Source organism: Jaculus jaculus, chromosome 17 (genome assembly GCF_020740685.1).
Source record: "Jaculus jaculus isolate mJacJac1 chromosome 17, mJacJac1.mat.Y.cur, whole genome shotgun sequence".
Classification (NCBI taxonomy): domain Eukaryota; kingdom Metazoa; phylum Chordata; class Mammalia; order Rodentia; family Dipodidae; genus Jaculus; species Jaculus jaculus.
In genome coordinates, this window is record NC_059118.1 from 52098147 (window position 1) to 52113628 (window position 15482).

The following is a 15482-nucleotide window of genomic DNA, read 5'->3' on the forward strand; positions in this document are numbered from 1 at the left end:
AGTTCGATTCCCCAGTACCCACATAAAGCCTGATGCTGAGTCTGTTTGCAGTGGCAGGAGACCCCAGCATGCTCATATGCGTTCTTTTTGTCTGCCTTTTTCTGTCTCTCTCAAATAAATAAATTAAAAATAAAATAATAAAATTGGAGGTAAAATAATGCTTCTATTAATACATTTCCATCAGGACAATCTAACCTCTTCTTTGGTTTTAAATATTTCTCTTGTTTTCTAGGTCAGGAAGTAGTTTTCAAGTGCCTTGGAGAAGGAATTCTTGAGAAAGCCTTTCAGGGGTACAATGCTTGTATTTTTGCATATGGACAGACAGGTATGATGTTGTTCTCATTCAAGATAGTGATATTAAATGTGTGTTTCAGGCTGGAGGTGTAAAACAGCGCTTGCCTAGCATGTCCAAAGCCCTGGGTTCAGTCCCCAGAACATAAACAAAAGTAACAAGTAAATAATAAATGTTTCTCTTACTTAAAGGGAGGGAAAGAAGAAAGGAGGGAAGGAAAGAGAGAGAATAAATGGGTGTTCTAAGGCCTCCTGCCACTACATAAAAAATGCAGACACATGTGCCACTTCGTGCCTCTGGCTTTACATGGGTACTGCGGAATTGAACCCCGGACAACCAGGCTTTGCAAGAAAGCTCTGTTAGCTGCTAGCCATCTCTCCATTCTTCTTTTGTTTTTGCTGCAAGGGATTGAACCCAGGGCCTCCTGTGCTGGGCATGAACTGTACCACTGAGCCATTCCCAGCCCTAAATATGTATGTCTAAATATTTTTAAATAGTGGAAAAAAATAGAGAAACAGTAGAGAAGTGCTTCTGATTTTGTGGCTTAACTGAATTAGATGATCAAAAGTACAGTTCTGGTAATTGAGTAATTTCACATTAATGAGCACAGATAGTTTCAAATGATTAAGTGCTATTTTCCTGAATTACAGTTCTTATCTGTATTTGAACTAGGAAACCAATTACCAGTTCCTCAACATAAATGTAACACTAAAAATTATATAAAAACTCTTAGACTCCTCTGCTTCTGAGGACTTCTACCAGAACACAAAGGTGAGGGTATATTGTGAAACTAAGGTAGGTAAGCTGTCATTGGAGATGGGCAGAACAAAATGTAGTTGTGACTCAGCCCTTCCAGATAGGAAGTGGAAATAAACACTAAATAAATCCTAATGGCATTGCCTCCTGACACATCACTGGTAAATAGGGGAACCAGTATGTGATACATAGCAATAAAATACTGCCTGCTTAGGCTGGAGAGATGGCTTAGCAGTTAAGTGCTTGCCTGTGAAGCCTAAGGACCACGGTTCAAGGCTTGATTCTCCAGGACCCACGTTAGCCAGATGCACAAGGGGGCGCACGCGTCTGGAGTTTGTTTGCAGTGGCTGGAGGCCCTGGTGCGCCCGTTCTCTCCCTCTCTCTCTCTCTCTCTCTCTCTCTCTGTCTGCCTCTTTGTCTCTCTGTCACTCTCAAATAAAAATCTTTAAAAAAAATACTGCCTGCTTTACTTCATTCGCACTTGGAATTTTACTGTACACGCTGTGTAGATAGCAGAACGCTGCCTGCAGTACTAAATGAGCAGGTGGAATTTTACTAGACATGCTTTCAAAGAGGGGTTTTTAGTGATTTTATTTGTTATACACAATGAGCCATCCAGATCTTGCAGGGAAAAGCAGACCAGAGGCTGTGAGTATGAAGGAAAGAACAGTAATGGTGACATGTAAGAGTCTGGAGTTAAGTGTACCACCTTTTCCTCTGTGGCCTTGGCTGACGTACAAAAGCACATTGCTTCCTCTCCTGCCCTCCTTTCTCTCCGTTTGCTCTTCTCCAGGTTCCGGAAAGTCCTTCTCCATGATGGGCCACGCTGAGCAGTTGGGTCTCATTCCTAGGCTCTGCTGTGCTTTGTTTAAAAGGATCTCTCTGGAGCAGAATGAGTCCCAGACTTTTAAAGTTGAAGTATCCTACATGGAAATTTATAATGAGAAGGTGCGGGATCTCTTAGACCCCAAAGGGTAAGTGAGTGGTTGAAATGAAGCTTGAAAATAGTGGGGAATAATTGAAATGATCCCATTGTTAAAACTGTCATGGAAGCCAGGCATGGTGGTGCATGCTTTTAATCGCAGCACTTGGGAGGCAGAGGTAGGAGGATCACTGTGAGTTCGAGATCACCCTGTAACTACATAGTGAATTCCAGGTTAGCCTGAGCTAGAGCAAGGCCCTACTTCAAAAAGCCAAAAAAAAATAAAAATTAAAAAAATAAAAATCTGTCATGGAAGGCTGGAGAGATGGCTAAGAGGTTAAGGCACTTGCATACAAAGCTTAACAACCAGAGTTAGATTCCCCAGGACCCACATAAAGACAGATGCACAAAGTGGTGCATGTGTCTGGAGTTTGTTTGCAGTGGATTGAGTCTCACTCCTTCTGTCTGCCTCTCTTCTGTCAATCTTTCTCTGCTTGCAAGTAAAAATCTTTAAAAAAAAAAAAAAACTGTCACGGAACATATGTGTTTGCCGTTGGTCACTACTCTGACGTCACTTCATGTGCTGAAAAGACACAAGCTCCCCAAAGCATAACGCAAGCCCAGTGTGTACGCTATTCAGTTCAGGTCAGGTTGCTATTTGTGTGAAAAGATGTTTTGATTAGTGGCATTTTTTGCCACCATGAACTATTTATAAAAACTGAGTTATAGAGCCAAGGTGTATGGAGTGCTTCAGGCCTGGAATTCCAGCGTTTGAGAGGCTGAGGCAGAACTACTGTGGATTTGAGGCCAGCCTGAGATACATAGTGAATTTTAGTCCAGCCTGGGCTATATAACAAGATACCATCTCAACAGAACAAAATAAAACCACTGGTCCATTTATATTGAAAATTAACCCCTGTGAACTGAAGGTGAGGTGATGTCCCTGCTGTCCTAACTGATTGTTGGGAGCACGTGGGAGGCTTTTCAGAGGTCCCTGGCCTGAGCTCCACCCATCTAGAATGACTCAGGAGACCTGGCTGAAACCCAGGCACTTCAAGTTTTCAAAAACTGGTGATGAACACAAAATAATGTAGATTTATGAAGAAAAGAGAGCCATTTTTTCCAGTTAAGTGTTATACTGGTAAAGTTATAAACATCAAGAAAATGACCCAGTCATAGAGAGTTCAAGAATTATTGCTACTTATGCATGCAAAAGAGCATTTGTAACAGAATAAATAAGAAAAACAAGATTAAGCACTTCCTCCTCACCATGTAGCTTAGTAATGAGACCTTATGTTTTAAGCTTCTTACACGTTCCACTTGAATCCATTTCATCCCAGCTGGTCACAAAGGTAGCTGCCATTAGGTTTTCCTGCCTCTTTCTCTTCTTTAACATTAACATAGAATTTTGCCCAATTTTTACCTTTGTGTAAAAAGTGTCAGAATATATGTGTTCCTTGGTGATTTGCTTTTTCATCCCAACAAGTCCTTCTTTTAAAAGTTTATTTACATTTTATCATGCACATAAATATAATATTATCCGTTCATATGCATCCTTAATCTTATATATGAGGTAATAATGCATTACTTTTTACTATTTACTGTTGCCGAGTACTGCATTGGATAAATGCACCAAATTTTAACCTTTTCCTTGTCACCTGCATGATTTCACTTTTTGTCATGATACTCTGAGCATTCTTGGGAGGTCTCCTGACGTCCAGGTGCAAAAATATTTAGGGACTACATCTGGGGGTGGAATTGTGAGTAACCACACACTGAGACTCCAGCTTGATTCAGTAGTACAAAGTGGTTATGCCATCTTACACTCCCCCCACCCCAGCCGAGCACAAGCATCCCAGATGTCAGGCAGCACCACAGATCCCAAACTGTGTGCTAGAACTAGGTTTCCTTTTCCTTGCTACTAACTGCTTGTGCAAGCAGTATGAGCTGAGCACTGAGTAACTTGCATCATAGTAGCTCCTGGAAGACAGCATTGTGGTTGGTCCCTGTGTCGAGCCCTAGAAAACTGTTCATTGTCAACGATGAATTCCTCATTCTTACACGTAGTAAAGCCTACGTTATGAGATTCAGTAGGATCCCTGAAAAATGCTTAGGAAACAGTGCCCAGCTCTCAGGAGGCCCTCGGTGATTCTTCATGGTTTTCTCCACACTTGTGAGATGCAAGCTTCAAATCTTAATTTGAAAAATGACTACCCAGGGCCATGAAAAGTATATGGAACTGTAACATTAGTCTCAGTAGTCTGGTTAAGCCATCTGAATGGGTTGCAAAACTGAGTTGCTATATAAAAATTCCGGAGTCGTGAATTCAGCAGCAGCAGAGCCGGCTCTAACGCATCCAAACATCATGGCTGCGAGAGCCTGTTAACACTTCACTTACACAAAGTTGCCAGCATAGAAGCTTCATAATTCAGTGTAACTTAAAGAAAATTAAAACATTTTATTACTGTTCAGTATTCAAACAGTATAAGTCGTGTACTGAGCTTGGGCTTATTTTATTTTGAGTCAACCCAACAGACTGACCTTTTTTTTAATGTAAGAGAGAGAATTGGTGGGCCAGGGCCTCCAGCCATTATAATCTAACTCTAGACACATGTGCCACTTTGTGCACATTTGCGACCTTGTACACTTGCATCACCTTGTGTGTCTGGCTTACAAGGGGCCTGGAGAGTCAAACATGGGTCCTTTGGCTTCTCAGGCAAGTGCCTTAACTGCTAAGCCATCTCTGCAGCCCCCAACCTGGGTCTCTGTTCAGTCTGCTGGAGCCTGGGATTAGAGGTAGAATTTGTAAGGTAATATGTTACTTTAAATAGAGGAGAAGCAGGGGTGAGGAGATAAAAGATTGTAACCTCTGATAATATATATATAAAAATGCAAAAAGGGCATTTCTCATATGGAATCCAAGTGGGTTTTAGAATACTTTTAAAAATATTTTATTTATTTGAGAGGGAGAGAAAGAGACAGGTAGAGAGAATGGGCACACCAAGGCCTTTAGCCATTGCATACGAACTCCACACACATGTGCCACCTTGTGCATCTGGCTTACATAGGTACTGGAGAATTGAACCTGGGTCCTTAGGCTTTGCAGGCAAACACCTTAACCACTAAGCCATCTCTCCAGCCCAAGGATACTTTTTAAGTCACTAAACAAATTCTTTTGACATTGTAGTGTGAGTTTCTGAGTCCGTAAGAAGAAAGTCTTCCAAGTTTGTAGGATTCATTCATTCTTTCTTTTTTCTCCCCATAGGAGTAGACAGTCTCTTAAAGTTCGAGAGCATAAGGTACTGGGGCCATATGTAGATGGCTTGTCTCAATTGGCTGTCACCAGTTTTGAGGTAAGTGTTATTTAAAAAAATTATATATACACACACACATACATATATATATATTTATATTTAAACTGGCAGTAAGTCAGAATGTATAAGTGACATTGAATATATTTTTATATGGATGCGTTTTGGCATATTAACACTACTCATGGAATCAGACATGCAGGGAGAAAGGTTTCTGGTCACACTTCTGACTTCTTTGTTGTGAAGGTTTCACAGTGTGGCCAGAAGCTCTGGTGCCGAGGTTGCTGTATTTTCACTGGCACCACCCTGCTGAAACTATGCTCCCTAAGGTTCCACTGCTGTCCTTTTGGACAGATCTGGAAGCCCAAGCAGATGTGGTAAATGCAACCCCTTCTTTTTGACTGAGACCCCTGCCTTGTTTTCTAACATTGTCACCCTCCTGCCTCCTCTGTTCTGAATCACTCCTTTGCCCAGGGACCTGTTATCCTGCTGTTGTGCCTTGACATGATACCCAGACTTAATATTCTGCTGACATTGCTGTAGTCATTGCTGTGAAATCTCATACACAAACTGCTACCTATGTTGCTGAAGAATGCACATGAATGAGAGAATGAATGAATGAGTCACCAAATGAACAAATTCTTGTATCTACTTGTGCTAAGAGATGTAGCAGACCCATTATCTTCCAAGACTTAGTATGGCTAAAATTAGTCTGTGAGCTAATGCTCTCCAGCTAGTTAAGTGAAAACATGCGTGGTATTTCTCAAATTAGAACTAGTACACCCATCACTTTCCAGAATGAGATTCCAAAAGGAATGGAAGTTTCTGATCCAAAGGTGCTTTATCAGGACTTTCACTAAGGTGCCTGGTAACAAGCTCAGGGTGACCGAGGCCAGTGTGTATGTCATTCTGTCACTTATTAGTACAGCCACCGAGCTCTTGATTTGCATTCAAGCTCTGCCCCTTACTAGATATGAGACATTTGTTTGACTTCCATGAATGTCAACATCTTTGTGTGTAAACCCTGGAAAATAATTTCTTCCATAGCATTCACCCAGCAAACCTAAGAGCCACAGGTTCCAGATATGTACTAGGAGCAAAGGTAGAAAAAGAACGTCCTTGGAGAGCCACAGTGTCGGGGGAGGGAGGCAGACAGCAGGAGACAGCCAGCTAGACCAGGACGGGAAGCTCAGGAAGTTTGGAAGTGTGTGAGGTGTTCAGTAAATATTAGTGCTAGGACAGAATGCTCTGAGGCAGGGTAAGGAAAACTGCATGGAAAGAAGAATGGAAGAGATGTTTTACTTCCTGGAGAGCTCTGAGCAGCGAGGCCATACTCTGGAAAGGAGGCAGGTGGCTTCTCTATGGACTGGATGGTGGCTTCTCTATGGACTGGATGGTGGCTTCTCTATGGGTTGGATGGTGGTTTCTCTATGGGTTGGATGGTGGCTTCTCTGTGGACTGGGTGGAGGCTTCTCTGTGGACTGGATGGAGGCTTCTCTATGATTTGGATGGTGGTTCTCTATGGAAGGCTGTGGTCAAGCCTTCAAAGCATCACAAGGAACACATGCCTGAGCACAGGTCTATGCTCATTCCTCTGCTGTTGCTCAGTGGGTTTTCTTCATCTGTTCCTCTAGGATATTGAATCACTGATGTCTGAAGGAAATAAGTCTAGGACTGTAGCTGCAACCAACATGAATGAAGAGAGCAGCCGCTCCCATGCTGTGTTCAACATCATCATCACACAGACACTGTATGATCTGCAGTCTGGGGTGAGGGTCTGGCATGACCTTTGAAGGTGGTGGGAGTACCCACTACCCAGTGTGAACAGAAGTGTTTCATGGTTGGGTGCAGAGGCAGAGAATTTTATGTCTTCTAGTTGCTATTGAGCTATTTTGCTTAAATCACACCATTGGTTAGGTCTTCCCTTTAATATATTAGCATTTTTAAAATTTTCTTTATGTATTATGGATTGGACTCAAGTCCTCATTGCTTACAAGGCAAGCACTTTACCACCTGAGCTATCTCTCCACCTCTTACTACATTAGCATTAAAAAAAAAAAAAAAAAAAGGACAAAGCCAGGCGTGGTGGCACACACCTTTAATCCCAGCATTCACTTTTCATCCCAGGCAGAGGTAGGAGGATCGCCATAAGTTCAAGGCTACCCTGAGATTACAGAGTGAATTCCAGGTCAGCCTGATCTAGAGTGAGACCTTGCCTCGAAAAAAGAAGAAGAAGACATTGACTGGGCTTGGGCTTTGGGCTTGGTGGCCCACATCTCTAATCCCAAATCTCAGGAGACAGAGGTAGGAGGGTTGCTGTCAGTTCAAAGCCAGTCTGAGAGTACAGAGTAAATTCACTCAGCCTGGGCTAGAGTGAGACCCTACCTGGATGGAGGGGTGGGAAGCCACATTGGATTTTCTATGTAAATACCCTAACTAGCATGATGACATCACTATATACCCTTTAATATGTGTCCTTTGTAATTGACATTTCCCTGAAAACAATTAATTCTACATTCTACTTCAGGGTTATCATGGGATATTAAAAAGGAAACTCTGAGGGAGGGAATTACCATGGGATATATTTTATAATCATGGAAAATGTTAATAAAAATTTTTTTAAAAAAAAGGAAACTCAAGGGGCTGGAGAGGTGGCTCAGCAATTAAGGCGCTTGCCTACAAAGCATAATGACCTGGATTCAATTCCCCAGTACCCACATAAGCCAGATGCACAAGGTGGCACATATGTCTGGAATTTGTTTGCAGTGGCTTGGAGGCCCTGGTGCACCCATATTCATTCTCTCTCTCTCCCCCCCTCCCCGCCCCCTCTCTGCATGCAAATAAATAAAATATTTTTTTAAAAAGGAAACCCAAATGGTTCTGTCCAAAACCCATTTCAGAGAAGAGGGGTTTGACCCTCTGTGTTCCTGCTTTCTCCTAGGCACGTAAAATCTGTTTTCAACTATGTCCTGAAAAGCTGGGTGCACTTGCAACCCAACCACACAAAAAAATGCTATGTTTTGCCATTTAAAATTATGACGATGGAATTACTTGCTAGCTGAAATTTCCTTTTGGGCCATGTAGTATCTTGAATACTTGTGGTAGGGAGTGGGATGGGCTCTCAGTTGCTGATATATATATATATATATCACATATGATATATATAGCTATATATATATCATATATATGGTACTGTGATATAGTTATATATATTGTATAGTTTTATAGATATGTATCATTTGTAGTACAGATGAATATATATAAATACATTTATACATAGTACAGACAGCCATGTGGTTTTCGCTGTGACATATGTTGTTTCTCTCATTTCGTGCACTCAGAACTCCGGGGAGAAAGTAAGCAAGGTCAGCCTAGTGGACCTGGCGGGCAGCGAGCGAGTATCGAAAACGGGAGCAGCCGGCGAGCGGCTGAAAGAAGGAAGCAACATTAACAAGTAAGGCGGCTGCGGGGGACATCGTGGCTGTGCTGTTCTGTCTTGGTGTCTTCCTTCTCTTGGGGGACTTGCAGCATTTACAAGGATGAGACGATTCTGATACCAGGTGATTTAAAGTGTCTGTAGCTTTAGGAAGCTGAGGGGAAGACAACAGCCTGCCTCTGTCCAATGCATGACACTTACAAAAGCCTGTGGTGCAGCACTGACCCTTGTGCGTGTCACTCAGGATGGCCATTTCAGTTACGTTTACGTCACTCTAGTGACACCTGGACAACAGAAATTAAGAAAGGGAAGAGTTTCTTTTAGCTCATGATTTAAAGAGATGCAGCCCATTGTGGTGGGGCAATGACTGTGGCGGGAGGGGCTCCCAGCTATAGCTGTGGGACCTGGCTCACGTCAGGATGGTCAGCAGAGGGAGAAGCAAGGCTGGGCCACAGAATTCAGGACCTGTCCCCCAGGGACCCGCGTCATCCTCTTAAAGATTGTACGAGCTCCCTAAACCGCGTCAGTGCCTGGGACCAAGTGTTCAAACACGTGATCCTGTAGGGAACATTTCACAGTTAGACCACATCAGTGGTTCACCTTAGGCTTTTTCAGTGTTCTGAGGATTCAAAAGCAGGATGCATTCAATAGAAGCTACTCAACATTTTAAATTCAGACCTTTTCTTAGGGTAGATAGCAACATGTAGTGTGATTCCCTGGCAAGGCTGGGCAGGCGACTGCAAACCACAGCTCCAGCCAGAATAGCCCAGGAGGGACACATCCCTGTCCACCCTCTACAGTGTGCTGTGTTGCTAAGCTGGGATGCTCACAGGTCAATTGTTTAACTCCTGTTCATCTACAACACAGTGTTGGGAGCAATGCATGTCACAATTTTGTAAGTCACATTGAATCTTAAAGTAACAGGGAACATATTCTGAAATTTGCTTTTAGTCCCTTCATGAGGCTGTTGCAGTGTGCGTATCAGAAAGCGTGTCTCTGTCCAACAGTAGAACCTTGCTGTTCGCCCAGAGCCCACACGGCATGGGCAGCGCTGCAGTAAAGGCGGAGAGAGCAGAGCGCTGGGCGCTAGGGAGGCACAACAGAAGGAAACGCGGGGCTGATGTTTAGGAGGAAGTCTCTGTGCTTTCTGGCTTCAAAGGGAGCAGGGTCTGGATCCATACCCTTGCGCAGACAGACTCCTAGCTTTAACCCTGCTTCCACTGCTTACTAGATGTAGGTACCTTGGGCAAATGAGTTAACTGCCCTGCCTCATTTTCCTCATCTGTAAAATAGAGATAGAATACCTTCTTCCTAGAATTGTTAAGGATAAATGCCATAGCATTTTTAGAACAATGCCTGGCATGTAGTATGTACTGAATAAATATAAATTGTAGTATTTTTAATTGGTGTAATCTATCATTATTTCATGTTCAGCAGAAAGTACTCTCTGCCTGTCATATCTTGCTGTTGGCCCATGGTAACTGGGTCTTGTCTAGAACAGAGTGTGACAAGGAAATATATTCAGGTACATGTTTGTACAGCTTGTGTTTTTAAAATGATGTTGGCACAGTAATATCGTCACATATGGAGGTTTGAAAACTTAGAAACTAAATGTTTCAAAAAAAAGAAATTAAAAGCTTCCCCCTTTATCAGAAGAACACAGCCGCCCACACTGGGAAAGACTGCCCCTTTAGGGAGTTAATCTCTCTGTCATCCTGTCTCCGGCTCTCATAACGTGGGATTTTGCTGTATTCCATGACAAGGCGTTACAGGAGCTCTGGCCAGCGCTGTAGCTCTTATTCACAAGAGCCCAGGAAAAGGATGGGAATGCAGAAGAGGGAGGTTGATAGACAAGAACCAAAGCAAAGATTGTCATCTTGCGAGAGACTTCCCTGATGCCAAGCTACGTCAACCCTTCACTGGCTGGGCAGGCCTGTGGGATAACACTGCAGAGTTTATGATACGAACTTGGGAAGATTAGAGTACACAAGTATGGCTGCCCTTGTAGAAGGCATTGGCCTTTTCTTTTTTGAAACTCTCCCTACACTGTTCCAAATGTGCTAAAAGTAGTCGCTCATCTTCCCAGCGGCACTGTGATGGGAGTCTCCTGTCCTCACCTGGTAGATGAGAAAACCAAGCCGAGAGGAGTCACTCGGTGTGTCTCACACCACTGAACTCCAGTGTGCATCTTGGGTTTGAATGACACGGGCTCCAGAGCCCAGGCTTCACCACTGGGTCAAACTTGAAAAGGCTGTGCATTCCATGTGCCTGAAAAAGTCTGATTCTTTTTTTTTTTTTTCCAGCATAAACATTAATAGTGCCTCCTTAAGCTTGGATACTAAAGTATTTATCATTCCTAACTAGACTGACTTGAGGCTTTCTGTTATGACATGATTAAGATTGAGGAAGCTAATGCTTAGAAACCTGAGGTCACATAGATGAAAGCTCTTCAAACAGGAATTATGCATCTCTGTATGTGAGCTCTTGTGTTAGATCTGGGAATGAAAAAGGAATTTAGATATTATGGTAGGTAGAGTAATACCAAATATTTCCACATTCTAACTTCCAAGACCTGTGTATCTGTTATCTGGCATGGCAAATGGATTTTGTAGTTGTAAGATGGTAGGAGGTGGAGATTATCCAGGTAGGCCCTATGTATCAAAGGGTCTTTACAAATAAAAGAGCTAGAGACAGAGCAAGGCAGGGAGAGAGATTTGACCTCACTGTTTGCTTGAAGATAGGAGAAGGGCTGTGAGGCTTGGAAGATGAGGGCTGCTGCCTTGGGAAATAGGGCATGGGGGCTTCCAGAGGAATGAGCACCTGCCAGCACTTTGGTTTTAGCCTTGTGAGATACCTTCTGAGCTTCTCACCTCCAGAGCTGGAAGATTATAAAGGTGTTCATTTTAGCCACGAAATCCATGGTGGTTTGTGGTGTGGGCAGGACGGTTGCCTGTGGGACATAGGGAGTGGCCCTCCTCCAGAAGCAGGGTCAGTGGGGGTTCTTGACTTAATAACAGCGAAGATCCAAGATCGCTTCACTCGTGTAAGGCTGCACTGCGTACTACCTGCATTTGGCATCTCCGTTTGTTCTGTGTGGCCTATGATAATTTAATAGTGGCGCTGTTCAAGATCTCTTCAGGGGTCATAGGGTGTATATACACAGACTCAACCTCCTGAAGTCTGACATACTCTGAATTTCAAGGCACATAGGGACTCAAGACAAGAGATAGAGATTTGTACTTTTTTCATCCATCTGAGCAAATATGTGTTGACCACTAACTAGGAGAAGAAAGTGGGGATGAGTAAGGGCTCCTGTGGCCTCAGGAGGTGGGAAAGAGAGAGCCTTGGCCCAGATGTGGTAAAACATCAGTTGCCATAGAACACACATGGAGAGCAGCTATAGAGACGGGAGGGTCAGAGAGGGCCTCCCAGAGGACCCTGCGGCTTCTTCATTACATAAACCAGCTGTGTGGCCTTCCTGTTCTTCGGTTTCCTCATCTGTAAAATGTGATGAAGGAAGCTGCCATAGACTTAGTGTGAAGACGAAGGCAGTTGCTTGTTCAGACCTGTTGAGAGCAGTGCGTCGCACACAGAAGCGAGACGTGCGAAACACGATGGCTTGGAACGGCTGGTAGCTCCCCAGACTACTTTCTAAGCCCTACTGTAAGTATGCAGCCAAATGCTAATACTGAAGAAATCTCTGACAGATTTCTGGGTGCTCTCATGTGCATGTACCCCCTCTTCCTCTCCCTCCCTCCCCCACCCTTCGCTCGCGCTCTCCCACCCTACTGGCTGCGCTGCTTTGGATAGAGCATTAGTAATCCTCCTAAGCAGACCTGTCAGCAACTTCACGCAGACTTCACTGTCTGCTTAGTGGGCTGTGGATTTAGGGCTCGCCTCTGCTGAAGCTCGGAAGAGCTGTGGAGCTCACGTACCCCTTTCATTTCAAGAGCAGAGGGATGTGCAGGGCTGCCAGGTGCGGACCATCTGTACCAGGGCGTCCCGAGCACCAGGCCGCTGCTGTGCTTGTCCAGTGAACATGGGAATGGAGAAGCCAGTGATGGCCTTAACTTCTCTCGTGCAGCTCATGGAGTCCTCCCAACGCTGACAGCACTGTCCTTTCACTCTCCATGATGGCCACTCACTAACAGCAAGCAGTGACGAACGAGCATCCTTCCCACATTTATTCCCATTTCAAGTGCTGTGGTTCATAATAAAGTGTGAATGAACCAGGCCTATGACACGGCTACTCCGGAGGCTGAGACCAGAGGCTGTAACACAGCTGCCGGGGAGGCTGAGGCAGGAGGGTTGCAAGCTGAGCGCCTGTCTGGGCTACAGAGTCGCTTCAAGGCCAGCCTGGGCAATTTAGTGAGTCTCGGCTCAAAACAAATAATAAAAAGGTGTCTGGGCAAATATAGCTCATTGTAGAACACTTTTCATGAGGCCTTATGCTCAGTTCCCAGCGCTGCTAAAATAAAAGTTTAATACTGAAGTCTATATTAGCATTTCCACAAACAGGGTCTACTTATTCTATGCATATGCATAGATATATATGTACATATGTGTATATATACATGTGTGTATATATGTGTGTGTGTGTGTGTATCTTCTAAGATTGTGTAGTATTTGTTGGAATAACCTATAAGCTCTGTGGTTCTGTTTGCATGACACAGTCTTCCTTTTTTCCTCCTGAATGCTTTTCCTGGCTCATGTCTGTTTCCTCGTTCTATTACCTGAATGACCAAACAGGGGTTAGTGTCACAACAGGATGAAAATCATCTGCCTCTGCCCATCACTCAGCTAGTGCAAGGCAGGGTCCAACCACATGGAGGGGAAAGAACCCTGGGTAGGCATCTTGGATTTAACATGAGAGATTCAGAAAGGACCGCACAAATCACCTTGGAGAATTTGAGAGGGTTACCCCAGCGTTTCCCAAAGATTTCTATGAAGCAATCTTCAAATGGCTCTGGAAAAAATGTCAACATGAATGTTTTTAAGAAGGGCTTTCTAGGGCTGGAGAGATGGCTTAGCGGTTAAGCACTTGCCTGTGAAGCCTAAGGACCCCGGTTCGAGGCTCGGTTCCCCAGGTCCCACGTTAGCCAGATGCACAAGGGGTCGCATGCGTCTGGAGTTTGTTTGCAGTGGCTGGAAGCCCTGGCGCGCCCATTCTTTCTCTCTCCCTCTATGTGTCTTTCTCTCTATGTCTGTAGCTCTCAAATAAATAAATAATGAACAAAAAAAATTAACAAAAAAAAAAAAAAGAAGGGCTTTCTAGACAAGCTTTCTTTGGAAATCTGTAGGGCTAAAGTGTTGAGAGGTCCTCAGAATGAACACTGTGTAACATTAGCTCATCATTCCCCAGACTGACTTAAATGGCAGAATTTTAGGTATGACATCACAGTCCCCAGAGCAGATGTCAGACGCCACCTTTGAAATTGTCAGTACAGTCTCTTATTGTTCCTGGCAGCTGCTGAATGGTAAGGACACACACTGGGTGAGTATGGACCTTCATATGTGGCGTTAGCCCTTGGGAGATGGGGCTTGTGCTGTCAATATAGTCACAATGGTGCTGCCTTCTCCCCACAGTATGTAATTCCCCTGTTTTGCATTTCTTTTTTACTATTAAGAGTGGGACATTAGGACTGGGGATGTAGCTCAGTTGGTAAAGTGCTTTTCTAGAGTGCATGAAGTCCTGAGCTCAAGTTCCAGCACCTCATAAACTAGGTATGGCGTTGCGCATATGCAGTATCAAGATTCAAGAGGTGGAAGCAAGAGAATTAGAAATCCAGAGTCATCCTTAGCTATATGAAACCCTATCTCAAAAATAAAAATAGGGGGCTGAAGAGATATCTTAGCAGTTAAAGCACTTGCCTGTGAAGCCTAAGGACCCAGGTTTGGTTCTCCAGGTTCCACATAAACCAGGTGCTCAAGGTGGTTGTTGCAGTCCAATTCACATTGATGGTAGAAATCACCCAACTAAGAGCAGCTCTTGGGAAAAAGAGGTTTATTTTGGCTCACAGGCTCGAGGGGAAGCTCCACGATGGCAAGGAAAATGATGGCATGAGCAGAGGGTGGACATCACCCCCAGGCCAACATAAGGTGAACAACAGGAACAGAAGAGTGTGCCAAACACTGGCATGGGGAAACTGGCTATAACACTCATAAGCCTGGCCCCAACAATACACTGCCTCCAAGAGGCGTTAATTCCCAAATCTCCATCAGCTGGGAACCTAGCATTCAGAACACCTAAGTTTATGGGAGACACCTGAATCAAACCACCACATTCTGCCCCTGGCCCCCATAAACTGATATCCATCCATGATGTAAAATGCAATGCATTCAATATAGCTTTAAAAGCCCCCATAGTTTTTATATATCCCAATGATGTTCAAACATCCCCATAGCCCAAGGTCTTTTAACTGAGCCATAATACCAAAAAAGTCCCCCCAAAACCCATAATGGCACAGAATAAACATTCAGACTGCAAAAGATGGCATTGAGCATAGCAAAGAAATATTCAAGCAATACATGATTTAAACAGGGCAAACACCAAACTCTAGCTCCAAGTCCCACAACTCTAGCCAGTGACAAATCTCCAAGTCCTCTAATTCTAACCAGCAACAAGTCTCTGGAATTCCAATTCCACTCCTCCAGCTAGGCTACTCACAGTCCTAGGAAACTTCATCGGGGCCGGCAGCTTTCTTCAGCAGCCATCTCATGGTACCAGCATCTTCACTGGGTCTCCACTGCAATCCAGGGTTCATC

At 44.0% G+C, this 15482-nt stretch overlaps 1 protein-coding gene across 6 annotated transcripts in view; it reads left to right on the plus strand.

Annotated features, from left to right (window-relative positions):
* Positions 1-15482, plus strand: part of Kif13a (kinesin family member 13A) — a 213424-nt gene that overhangs the window by 124462 nt on the left and 73480 nt on the right. For all 6 annotated transcript variants that reach the window (XM_045136321.1, XM_045136320.1, XM_045136323.1 and 3 more), the window contains exons 5-9: positions 233-325; positions 1842-2022; positions 5236-5323; positions 6916-7050; positions 8623-8735. In XM_045136321.1, the coding sequence (XP_044992256.1) occupies positions 233-325; positions 1842-2022; positions 5236-5323; positions 6916-7050; positions 8623-8735 (610 nt within the window). The remainder of the gene's footprint in view (positions 1-232; positions 326-1841; positions 2023-5235; positions 5324-6915; positions 7051-8622; positions 8736-15482) is intronic.